The sequence below is a fragment of the Pangasianodon hypophthalmus genome, chromosome 20, assembly GCF_027358585.1.
Source record: "Pangasianodon hypophthalmus isolate fPanHyp1 chromosome 20, fPanHyp1.pri, whole genome shotgun sequence".
NCBI classification, from domain to species: domain Eukaryota; kingdom Metazoa; phylum Chordata; class Actinopteri; order Siluriformes; family Pangasiidae; genus Pangasianodon; species Pangasianodon hypophthalmus.
This window is the reverse complement of record NC_069729.1, coordinates 3,329,415-3,342,966: the sequence shown is the minus strand read 5'-3', so window position 1 is coordinate 3,342,966 and position 13,552 is coordinate 3,329,415. Positions and strand designations below refer to the sequence as shown.

General features: G+C 38.5%; 1 protein-coding gene across 1 annotated transcript in view; it reads right to left on the bottom strand.

Moving 5' to 3' along the window:
- Positions 1-9,561: 9,561 nt before the first annotated feature.
- Positions 9,562-13,552, bottom strand: part of suclg2 (succinate-CoA ligase GDP-forming subunit beta) — a 96,503-nt gene continuing 92,512 nt past the window's right edge. The window contains exon 11 of the mRNA XM_026935483.3: positions 9,562-11,547. Within this exon, the coding sequence (XP_026791284.1) occupies positions 11,432-11,547 (116 nt within the window). The 3' untranslated portion in view covers positions 9,562-11,431. The remainder of the gene's footprint in view (positions 11,548-13,552) is intronic.

Genomic DNA, 13,552 nt, shown 5'->3' with positions numbered 1-13,552 from the left:
TTACTCAGCTCGGTACTCCACGTGACCAGATTCTGTTCGTTAATCTTGTCCAGTGGCTTCTTTGGCAGGTGTATTTTATTAAATACAATTTTGGATTTGCAGATTTAGGTAGGATGTACAAAGTGCCTGAAGACAAATCCATCAAACATCTGATGGTGAAAGTGCACATAGGTAGAAAATTGTGACGTGGTGTAATGTGTTGTGAGGTGCGGTGAGTAGCAGCAAGATGCAGGTGCATAAACTCGACATGATATTTATTTTGGGAAATCCAAGAATCATAGTCAACGTTGGGAGCATGGGTCAAAACACGTGTACACAACAGGAAACTGGGAAAAATATACAACACAGAGAAATAGGAAAGTTACAATACAAAAATGCATGATATGACTTCACACTGAAATACAGAAACAGCAGACAAACTCATCAAGATGTAAACAGAGAGCAGGTGAACATAATCACCTAATCACCTAATCACCGGAAATACACTAATGACAGGACGGGGTGGAGACAAGACTAATATCAAAACAAATCCATGATGTCATGACGTGAACTCAAAACATGAATGTGGTGTCGGTTGTGCTCAGAACTGCAGAATTTCTGAACTTTGGTTGTCCCTCTACGTAGTTTCTATGTAGAACCATCCAAATAAGCTTTTCTAACAGCTAGAGTTCCAAGTAATACCACTGAGGAGGATCGGAAACCCTTAATTGCCCATCAAATCCTTAAAGAACCTTTCAAGAAGCCTTTTTTTTCGTAGGAGTGTACGAAGAATAAGACAGTTTAGCTAAATCTGAATGCCTGGGAGGTTCTAGGTATTAAGAAGAAAATGACCAATAATTTGGAGTTTACATTTATCCATTTCATACACAGAATGAAGCTACACAAGGGACAGGAGCTAAAACCCCAGAAAATAACTTCTCCACCATCTATTTAAGCTATGAAATTACCCCAAACTGGAAAATACCATTCCTGCAGTCATTCTCCTCTGGCGAAGTTGTGTCCTGTATCCTGAAAGATCAGCTTGCACGTTCAAATTCAATTTCATCTTTTATGCTAATAATCTGAGAAAAAAAGTAAACATAACAGTTAAAGTGAGATCCTGTGACTTGCCTTTCAGTTTGAAGGTTGTTGAGTCGACACCCAGCCAGTTTCCTAGGGATTATGAGCACTGAAGCTGCAAGTATGCAACTATGCAAACATGGAGCATGAGGCACCACGAGAAAATCCCAAAGCCACAGTGAGGTAGCCATAAGGAGTTATGGAGCCTGAAGGGTATTAGCAATAACATGCAGGAAAGTCTCGCATAAAGGTATTAGTACGCAATATTATGACCAATATAATAAACTGATGTTTGGTTATTAAATAAGTGGTGGTGATGTAATCACTTACTTTATTGCATTCTTACCTGCAGCTTTCTGTTACAGAAAAAAAATCTCAATCTCAGACTTTGAGAACTTAAAGACAACAACTGTTCTCCAAGAATCAAAGTACAAGTTCAAATCTTTTTAGCACTTCCACACTAATAATGTATTTTGAGGTTCTCTTGCCCACTTTGGGTGAGATGTTGTGTTTGCCTGAGGTCGGGAGGTTGTGGGGTCAAATCCCAGCCAGGTCTCCATGACACATGGATATATACTTTCACAAATTCTGCAAGAACTGCATAGTGTTTAATGAGAAATGAACCAGAAAGAACCATAATTTCTGAAAGCTGACGAAAGCCTCAGCATACTTATATACAAATATAAAAGCTGCACGAAGATGAAGCCAGCTTTGCAGACGAGCTTACATATTCTCTGCAGTTTCATATTGGCCATCAGGTACGAGTGCTCCAGTACTGCAGGTGACACCGGTGAAAACTACACTAAGAAGATTTTTTTTTTATCGTTTCCCCAATTTTCTCCCCAATTTGGTCACTTGCCAATTCCCACCCACCAGCCAGCTCTCCCCTCTCATACGACAGCTACCAATCGGGGTGCGTGAAGGCTAACCCATCAAGACACTTGAAGCGAACCAACTGCATCCTTTCAAACTGCAGTTCAGGGTGCGTCTCAGGGCAGCTAACACACTTCGGCGGAAAGTGCTATCTGCCCTCTTCTGCATACATGAGCTCAAAGACACCCGTGATTGGCTAGTGCCACTGTGATTGACAGGGGAGATGGAGTATGTATGCTCCTCCCACCCAGAGAGCACAGGGAATTTTTCCCTTTGCCACGACTGGCTGTTGCATCTTCGGGATTCTCTGTTGTGCCACACAGGAGCCTCCTAGAGGAAGAAGACTGCCACTCCTCAAAGTCATTTGTTTGTAGCACTCGTATGTAGCAGCCACTCATAGGCTCGGATGTGTAGATTGTTTGTCCGTGAAGTTTGCCCAGCTGCCACGTGTATGACACAGCAAGCAATGCCTCTGAACAATGGTGGTTTCCTCAGCAATTACATTCTATTGTTCATGGAAGCCAATCAAACTTAGTCTCTGCATGAAGTATGCTGAGGCCTTTACTGGCCACACACTACATGTTTTTTATTTATCGTGTAGATGTAGAGTTAGAGAATGAAAGTGTTTGCTTATAAATACATAAATATTTATGTATCTGTAATCTGTAGCAGGTTTTTGGGTCGCTACAGATTTTGGGACTGAGGATTTTGGGTTCACCAAACTGACACAGATGTGTGGAAAAGTTCTGCAGCGCATCATGTCATTCCCCTACTCAGTCTCTCTATATGACAAGAATACACTGGGGAGCAGTGGAGCATTTGGGGATGTGTGTGTGTGTGTGTGTGTGTTTCTGCATCATCCCCACACCTGCTGTGAACTGTGCCAGGATGCATCACTATCTCATTATTGGGCCATTTTACAGAGAACGGCTCCTGTTTTCATTAGCGCGGCTTCTGCAGAGGTCGCGAGCGCAATGAGCGTTTAATTAGCGTTCAGTCATCAGCTGCTTCTCCTCTTTCCTGAAGCTTTTATGTGGGGAAAAGCTCAGAGGCCTCGCAAACACATCACTGTCAGAGAGCCGGCGCAGAGCAGAGAGTCGATCCAACAAAAGAGAACAAACAGATATTTGAGAAGACACGGCCCGCGCCTCTGCTGCTCCCTCTTTTAATTAATGAAGGTTCATTAAGCAGTTGCGTGTAGTGGAGAATAATGCACACACACACACACACACATACACAGAAAGAGAGCTAGGTGCATGTCAGGAACGTGTACACACACCAATAGCAGCGATGGAATGTAAGACTATGATGTAAAAAAAATGTAAAAGATTAATATAACTAAATATGTGAAAGGTGTAAAGATGTAGAAGATAGACATACGTATTCTTTGTCTTAATACCGAAAGCAAATCATTCTTACCTCCCGTGTAGTGCAACAGAAAAGCTTTACAGTTTGAACCCTGGCGATGCCACAGAGACCAAGAGAGCAAATCTGACAAAAAAAATGCAGCCAATCTGAAGTTACAAAGCGCTGACACTGGAGACTCCTTCCATAAATGTTAAATACACGCCTCCTAAAGGGAAAAAAACTCGTAGAGAAAAACAATTTAAAAAACTAAATCTGCTTAAAATATTCATGTGCTTGTTCGTATTAGAACGACGTATTAGGATAGTATTTGCCCTGCACCTTCTGACCAACAGATTCAAGAATTCAGCCATGTGACAGAAACTAAATTATTATTATACATTAATAACACACTAATGCATGTAGATACATTAATAACACACTAACGCATGTAGATACATTAACACACTAACGCATGTAGATACATTAATAACACACTAATGCATGTAGATACATTAATAACACACTAACGCATGTAGATACATTAATAACACACTAATGCATGTAGATACATTAATAACACACTAACGCATGTAGATACATTAATAACACACTAATGCATGTAGATACATTAATAACACACTAACGCATGTAGATACATTAATAACACACTAATGCATGTAGATACATTAATAACACACTAACGCATGTAGATACATTAATAACACACTAATGCATGTAGATACATTAATAACACACTAACGCATGTAGATACATTAATAACACACTAATGCATGTAGATACATTAATAACACACTAACGCATGTAGATACATTAATAACACACTGATGCATGTAGATACATTAATAACACACTGATGCATGTAGATACATTAATAACACACTAACGCATGTAGATACATTAATAACACACAAATGCATGTAGATACATTAATAACACACTAATGCATGTAGATACATTAATTACACACTAAAGCATGTAGATACATTAATAACACACTAATGCATGTAGATACATTAACACACAAATGCATGTAGATACATTAATAACACACAAATGCATGTAGATACATTAATAACACACTAATGCATGTAGATACATTAATTACACACTAAAGCATGTAGATACATTAATAACACACTAATGCATGTAGATACATTAACACACTAATGCATGTAGATACATTAATAACACACTAATGCATGTAGATACATTAATACCACACTAATGCATGTAGATACATTAATACCACACTAATGCATGTAGATACATTAATACCACACTAATGCATGTAGATACATTAATAACACACTGATGCATGTAGATACATTAATAACACACTAATGCATGTAGATACATTAATAACACACTAATGCATGTAGATACATTAATAACACACTAACGCATGTAGATACATTAATAACACACTAATGCATGTAGATACATTAATAACACACTGATGCATGTAGATACATTAATAACACACTGATGCATGTAGATACATTAATAACACACTAATGCATGTAGATACATTAATAACACACTAATGCATGTAGATACATTAACACACTAACGCATGTAGATACATTAATAACACACTAACGCATGTAGATACATTAATAACACACTAATGCATGTAGATACATTAATAACACACTAAAGCATGTAGATACATTAACACACTAAAGCATGTAGATACATTAATAACACACTAATGCATGTAGATACATTAATAACACACTGACGCATGTAGATACATTAATAACACACTAAAGCATGTAGATACATTAATAACACACTAATGCATGTAGATACATTAATAACACACTAATGCATGTAGATACATTAATAACACACTAACGCATGTAGATACATTAATAACACACTAACGCATGTAGATACATTAATAACACACTAACGCATGTAGATACATTAATAACACACTGACGCATGTAGATACATTAATAACACACTGACGCATGTAGATACATTAATAACACACTGACGCATGTAGATACATTAATAACACACTAATGCATGTAGATACATTAATAACACACTGCGCATGTAGATACATTAATAACACACTGACGCATGTAGATACATTAATAACACACTGCGCATGTAGATACATTAATAACACACTAACGCATGTAGATACATTAATAACACACTAACGCATGTAGATACATTAACACACTAACGCATGTAGATACATTAATAACACACTAACGCATGTAGATACATTAATAACACACTAATGCATGTAGATACATTAATAACACACTAATGCATGTAGATACATTAATAACACACTAACGCATGTAGATACATTAATAACACACTAACGCATGTAGATACATTAATAACACACTAACGCATGTAGATACATTAATAACACACTAACGCATGTAGATACATTAATAACACACTGACGCATGTAGATACATTAATAACACACTAATGCATGTAGATACATTAATAACACACTAACGCATGTAGATACATTAATAACACACTAATGCATGTAGATACATTAATAACACACTAATGCATGTAGATACATTAATAACACACTAACGCATGTAGATACATTAATAACACACTAATGCATGTAGATACATTAATAACACACTAATGCATGTAGATACATTAACACACTAACGCATGTAGATACATTAATAACACACTAATGCATGTAGATACATTAATAACACACTAACGCATGTAGATACATTAATAACACACTAATGCATGTAGATACATTAATAACACACTAATGCATGTAGATACATTAATAACACACTAACGCATGTAGATACATTAATAACACACTAACGCATGTAGATACATTAATAACACACTAATGCATATAGTGATTAATGTATTCTTCCTGTAAAACATGGACTTCATTAGCTTATAAGCTTATAAATAGCTTAAGTTTATAAAAAAAAAAACACATTCGACACTCCCATGACAACACTGTTGATTATTCAACCTAACAAAAATCAAGGACATCGAGTATTCTCAGGAAAAACAAAACACAATTTAAAAAAAAGCCAGTTTAAGTGTGTAATAACTTGCGTCCAGCTTCTCCCCCGTAAACGCTGCATGACCTCTGGTTTACACACTCAAACCCAATCACTGCATTTAATTTAGCAGCGTACTGCTGGCTAATACATCAGCCATTGTTATTTCCAAATGACACAATAAATGTCCAAGATTGGCTAAAAGGGAAGGTTTGACCTCATTGTCTCCTTGCTTAGACTGAAATGAAAGCTTTTCACACTAACTGAAAAAGACATCTTTGGAAGTGTTGCAATTACCACTGCGAGGAAAAAAAGATGACAAATTAGGAATTATGTTTTGGAATGAGAAACAATTAGGAACAAAAAAAAAAAAGAAAAATATGATGGGCTACAAACAGCACTGGTATATAGCTTTTTTTCTGAGTAGTCAATCACTAAAAATATATCAGGTTTTGTACCTTTTTTTTTTATTATACTGCCCCTAAAAACAGCATTTCAGAGAGGGCTGTTGACCAGGCGTAGCATGCCTACCATAAAAACACTACACTGCAATTACGCTAATGCTTAAATCATAGCATGTGCTCCTACTCAAAGGTTTTAAAGCTTTATGGATTTAAAAAAAAAAAGAGTGTGAACTTTTCTGCAAGGAGAGATTTATTTAACATTTACGTAAGGAGTCTCCAGTGTTAGTGCTTTGAAACAATCTGAGGTAAAGCTTTAAAGTTTTCTGCCACAGGAAAGTTGTCAGGATGAAGGAATGTGTGTGTTGCTCTTCTCAATAACATGACAAGCTGCACTTTTTTGTCTTATTAACTTCAAGAGAGAGAGAAAAAAAAACATTCAGGTCTGTTTATAGCTGAAATAATGTAATAAGAACATGGGCATTCCACAACACTGAATGGAACTATAAATGGATTTAAAGTATGATGTCGTAAATGGGTTTAGGATGTGGTCTTATAGGAAAATAATTAACTTCAGGATGGTAACTCAGTGTAGCTTCACGTCGGGCCACATCACACCATCCTGTCATTGATTATTTTCTTACAACATCATATTGTGTCGTGTTTGATTTCTTATTTAACATACTGTAAAAAACATGCACTCTGCAAATACTGTATATCTGAATTTTTGAATGGTAGTGTAGGCTCCAACTAAAAACAGAAACGTAGGAAATAAAATGTGAAAATGCGATCAGGAAGTAACTTCGCCTCAGTCAGATCGAGTCCTCAGTGGCTATTTTGATCCTCACGCAGACTCCGAGTGCCAATCAGATCGTCTTTATTGCACTAATTCAGCACACTATATCCACCTTCGCCAGCTCACACACTCTCAGTCACACACACGCATTTATATTCCGTCACACACGGCCTTCTGAATTACACAATGTCAAGACAAGAGCATATTTTAACAAGGCTGAAACTTTGCCATCTAATCCATCAACACACTACTATTTGACACACTCGACGAAGGGCATGAAATAAGCAATTATTGACCCATCTTTCCTATTTACGTTAGCGCCGGCCTGCACGTCACCTCCAGACCTGCGGGGTAATGAGACTGAGTCTGAGAGGAGCGGAAAACCCCGGATCACACCACCGGGGAGAGACGGAGCCACCAGAACCTACTCACAGGATGATGGCAGAATTTATACGCATGTATTTCTAAATTCTTGTAGAAGAATTTATCTAATCTAATGTAGAAAGATTCCTACTTTTAATCTGCACCAGGTCAATTCCCTACTTATTACTACACATAATGTTACACAAACAAAACACTCTGTTCTAGGAAAATAATCAACAATGGAGCGGCATGATGCAACCCGACACAAAGCGTGTTTTATTCCTCTTATACAACAGCAATTTGCCAGCGATGATAATGTTTTATTAATAAAAAAACACTACATCATATTTTTAGCATCTTAGAGTTACAGTAATGTTATCATATCTACAATAATAGCTAAATCTAATGATAATTTGATTAAAAATACCGTTTTTTAACAACGAGTAATGTGTAATTGTCGATATGGTGACGTTTTGTGTAAGGAGAAGTTTAACATTTATGGAAGGAGTCTTTAGTGTCAGTATTTGGAGCAGCAAGTTGAGAAACAGAAAACTTCTTCAAAGTCACAACTTACGCAGGAATTTGTATGGCAGATATTAGCGGATTTAAAATATGTATTTTTTCTCTAAGGGGCGTTTATTTAACATTTATCAAAGGAGTCTCCACTGTCAGTACTTTCTAGCTACGTTTTCCACCATGGGAAAGTCTTCAGGACAGATAAGTTTATGCTTCCAGTTTCTTGTTAACATGAGAAACTGCATCTTTTTTCCTCATTAACATAAAAAAAGAGGCTGGGGAGGGAACGACTAGCTGCTGCTGGATATGGATTAAAAAAAGGAAGAAATGCTATTAAATAAAATTTGTTATTGTTGCTAAATTGCTGCAGTACAAGAGGAATAAAACACTTTGGGGTGCTGTTGTTGGAAAACAGTACTTCTGCAAAGCTTATGGTTTCATTTTGAACTTCATATTTGGTTTATTCCCTTGCTTTATCATTTAAATGGTTTGTAATATAGAACACTTTAGTGATGTACCTGATGTTTTCACCGTGATCATTACTTTTAGTATTTGTTAAATTGCACTTACATGTTTGTTCCTGTGTCCTCTATATATTCAGCGAATAAACACATTCTTATACTGAACAAGAAAAAGAGGGCAAAGTAATAAAGAAAGAAAGACAACAGGAGAAAGTGAGAGAGAGATAGAGAGTGAGTGAGTGAGAGAGAGTGAGAGAGAGAGAGAGAGAGAGAGAGAGAGAGAGAGATAAGGACAGCAGATCTGGTGCTCAGGGCACTTGATCCAGTCGTGGTGTCCTCACAGATCTCCAGACAGATAATCCATCAAATGCTCCGGCCCTGTGACAGGGATGAATTTCAGCACACGGCCGTAGTCTCTCTCGTTCTCTCTCACACACACACACTCATACACGAGTCACGAAGGGCACACACACTGCCGTGATCATTAACACAGCGCGTGGTATTAAGACGCACTTCTCCGGTGACGCTCGTTTGTCAGTTATTAATCTGATACGTCAAGTGTCAGAACTTCAAGCATTGACATCATCGTCCGAACATCCTCCCGAGCCCATTCCGGAGACTTCCGGAGCAAAACGCCGGGGTTCATGATCCAGGTGAAGTACAGTGGATGAAACACACACACATTTTTAAACAAGGAATAAATATCTTGGGGTGAGTTTTATTGCATCGTTTTTAGAGATAGAAATTTCAAACAGAATTCAATTCACAAAATATAGTCATGATTACAAAAGGGCTTAATTACATCAAATTTGTTTCATTACATTAAGAAATACAGAAAAATGGACAATGCTGCTTTTTAAATCATCTCGATGAAAGGCACGGGAAAGCCAGAATGCTCCTGAAGCACATCCTGGATGAAGTGATGACACACAATCGTGAAAAGAAAAGAAAGAAAATGGTGTTGTCTTCATCACTCACACAGCACTTTTCTGTAAGGCAGAGAAAATCATGCAGATTGCTGACAAGGAAAAAAACAAGGCCACGTGGAGTTACAGAATAGATCCGCATCCGGTTCAGTTTAAGATCCACCTGGACTTGTGTGTCATACTCGGCTCAGTTCTACGTCTCACTGCTGTTACACTACCGCGCAACAGTTCGGCCGCAAGATGTCGCTCTAGTTTGTGGCCATGTTGCAACTGCTAACATTGTCGCTTGTGGGTGTTGCTTATCCAAATTCTCATAAGAAAATATTTTTCTAATTCGCACACTTCTTCTCCGTGTAATTGTGGTACTGCGTCGTGATCTTACATCTGACACTTTATTACTTGCTAGTGTGAACACGTTAATGTTAATGTTAAACTGAACTTTGTGTTTTTTAACCCATAAATACTTGTAAATTTTTATAATAGAACAGTAGGATTGAAAAATCCTCAAATGGAACGATTTATTTGTGGTGGTTTGCGGAAACACATCAGATGTTCCTGAATTCTGGCAAACAGTGAAACAAAATGAAAACAATTGAGTTCTTCTGTCTGTAAAAATGTGACACATTTTCAGTTCAGTTGATATTATTTATCCACTGAGACCTATCACTGTTAGAGGTTTGAGAAGTAAATTCAAATCAGTTCATTCTGAACATCCGGCTTGTTTCATGCTTCCGAATCATCATGATGCTATTTTTCAGTCGAATATTAACACACGTACACGCCTAACACAGTGTTAATTATCATCAGTCATTTCAGTATTAGCGCTTTGTGTTCTCATCGCTTCTCCTTTCAGTCAATAAAAACACACTTTTTGATTTAAATTAGGAAAGACTGGTGGAATGATTTTTCAAAATAAGAAAATTTGGTCTAATTATACATTTCCTCACAAGTGATGAAATAAGAATAGTTCATGGTAGTGGCCTCAGACTGCTTTACTTGACGCCTGCTTTACTTCCTATTAAAAGAAGTTCCAGCAGATGCAACGGTGCTGATGTTCACACTATAAGCAGCTTAAGAAATCCATACCAGGATTTGCAACCCATTTCACAGTGCTAATGATAAGCATCAGAGAGCGTTCGATTGTGTGCAGTGAGATAATAATGTGTTTCGTTGTGTGATCACTATCTCAGGTAAGCATGCAGATGCAGTCACACTGATAAGGCATAGCTTCCTGTCTCAGCAATGCAGAATGCAAACATTATATCAACATAATATCAGAAAAAACAAAAATCCAGACAATTAAATAAGAAGCAAAGTGAATTAATTCACAAATGGTATAGAGTGGTGATGAGTGTGGTGATGAGTGGCACTTGAAATAAACAAGTGAATGACTTATCGATCACTGTTAGGGATGAGTTCGGTCCCAAGCGCGGCCTGGTTTTTGTCAGAAAACAAGAAAATATAGAGTTTAGTCTAATTATGATCTGAATAGGGCGTCACTAATCTAATGCACGAGTCTGATTTGCCAGCAGCTCTGTAGGAAGAGCCTACTGTCTGATTGACAGACAGGTTTGCATGGGGTGAAAAACAGGTTCAACTAAGGCTGTGTGTGTGTGTGTGTGTGTGTGTATGTGTGTGTGTGTTATTTCTTGGCGATAGCGGCCACTGCTTTCTTGGCTGCGTCGTCCAGGTCATTGGCTGCGGTGATAGGTAGCCCACTCTCAGACAGGATCCTCTTAGCCTCCTGCACGTTGGTTCCTACACACACACACACACACACACACATATATCATTAATTCCTATTATTATGGGGACATCTGGTCCTATAAAGGCACTAAAAATCTATACACACATTGTCATGTATTGCTATTATTGTAGGTTCATTTGGTCTTCAGTGTGGGCCACACACACACACACACATTCCTACATTACTAAAGGAAATTTTGGTCCTCACAAAACTTACACACATTGTCAGGTATTCCTATTATTGTGGGAACATTTGGCCTACAGAGTGACCCCCCCCATCCCCCCCCCCCCCCCCCCCCATCCCCCCCCCCCAAACACAGAGAGAGAGAGAGAGAGACACACACACACACAGACACACACAGACACACACACACACACACCCCTACTTCTGTCCCCCCCCTTTTTTTAAAAAAAAAAACATTTCATCCTGTAAAGCTGTGTGTTCTCTTTAAATCCTGCTTGTCAGGGCCTGGATTTCAAAGCACTGAACAGACTTGACCGAACTCTGTCCTCTCTGCCCTAGAAAGGCAGCAGCGTTGAAAATGGAGTGGTGCCGCACCACTGGCAGGAGAAGCAACGGGGGCAGCTCGTTCCATTGGCTGAAAGTCAGAGGTCTCATTTCATTGGCTAAAAGTCAGAGGTCTTGTTCCATTGGCCGCGGTGCATATCGGGCCCAGCTGCCGAGGGCCCTAGTGTGCTCGCTCAGTGTGATTCTGATCAGGCGGTCTTCCAGGACTGCCCTTCTGCCCTCAGGGTTCTACACAGAGTTTATAACCTGACAAAATCTCTCCCTACGCTCCTTACCCTGACACAACATACAGAGTCAAAGCTAATACTTAAAAAACTCTCAAGAGATGACTGATGGGAGGAGGAGAGAGAGAGAGAGAGAGAGAGAGAGAGAGAGACTATAGGGCATGAGGAGGAGCAAATACAAAAGGAAGTGTGCTCCGTTTTTTATTTTTGCATGTATGAGATAAAGTGTTCTGTTATTATTGGTGTGTGTGTGTGTGTGTGTGTGTGTGATGAGGGAATGAGGTGAGCAGCTGGCGATGTGCAGACTTTCTGATTTCACAGGTGAGAGTGTAGCTTTAGGGAGGATAGAACATGTCCACACGCACACGTGTGTGTACGCTCGTGTGTGTCTCTAGCCTACTCTAAAGGCCAAATGTCCCCACAATAACAGAAATCCATGACATGTGTGTAGGTTTTAGTGCCTCACAAGGCCATTCTAGTGCCTTATGAGGACCAAATGTCCCCATAGTAATAGGAATACATGAAAAGTGTGTTTGTGTGTACACAGATTTTTAGCCGTTTATGAGGGCCAGTGGTCTTCCTAGTAATAAGAATACATACACCATGTGTGTATGAGCAGTATTTTAACTAAATAATGACAAGAATATATTGTGTGAGTGAATGTGAGTCTCAGAAAATTTGTTCCCCTTTGTGAGGACAGAAATACATAACAAAGGTGTGTGTGGGTGTGTGTCCATGTGTAGGTTTCAACCCTTTATGAATACTAACGGTATTCATAAAAATAGGAATACATGCCCAGATATGTGTGTTTGTATGTGTGATTTTGTATATGTACACATATAAACGCATGTGTTATTAGTGAATATATTTAGCCATTTGTGGTAATCAAAAGGTCCCCACAATGACAGCAATGCCTCACTAAAGATTCAGTGTGTATGCGTGTGTGTGTGTGTGTGTGTGTGTGCTCGCACTTTTTGAGGACCCAGGGAACCTAAAATCATAGGTATACATGTTATAAGTGTCTAAAGTGTTTTATATTTTTAGGTTTTTGTGAAAATTGAAAGTCCCCACAGTGATAGGAATGCAGCATAAATGTGTGTGTGTGTGTGTGTGTGTGTGTGTGTGGTCTCTCTTTCTCCCTGCAGTATAATTATGATGGTATCTGCTCTCTAATCAATAGCAGTTTCAGAAGGAATTCAATTACAGCACCACTTAACTACTGATATTTCACCGCCTTTGTCCGCTCACATAACGACTCATTTCT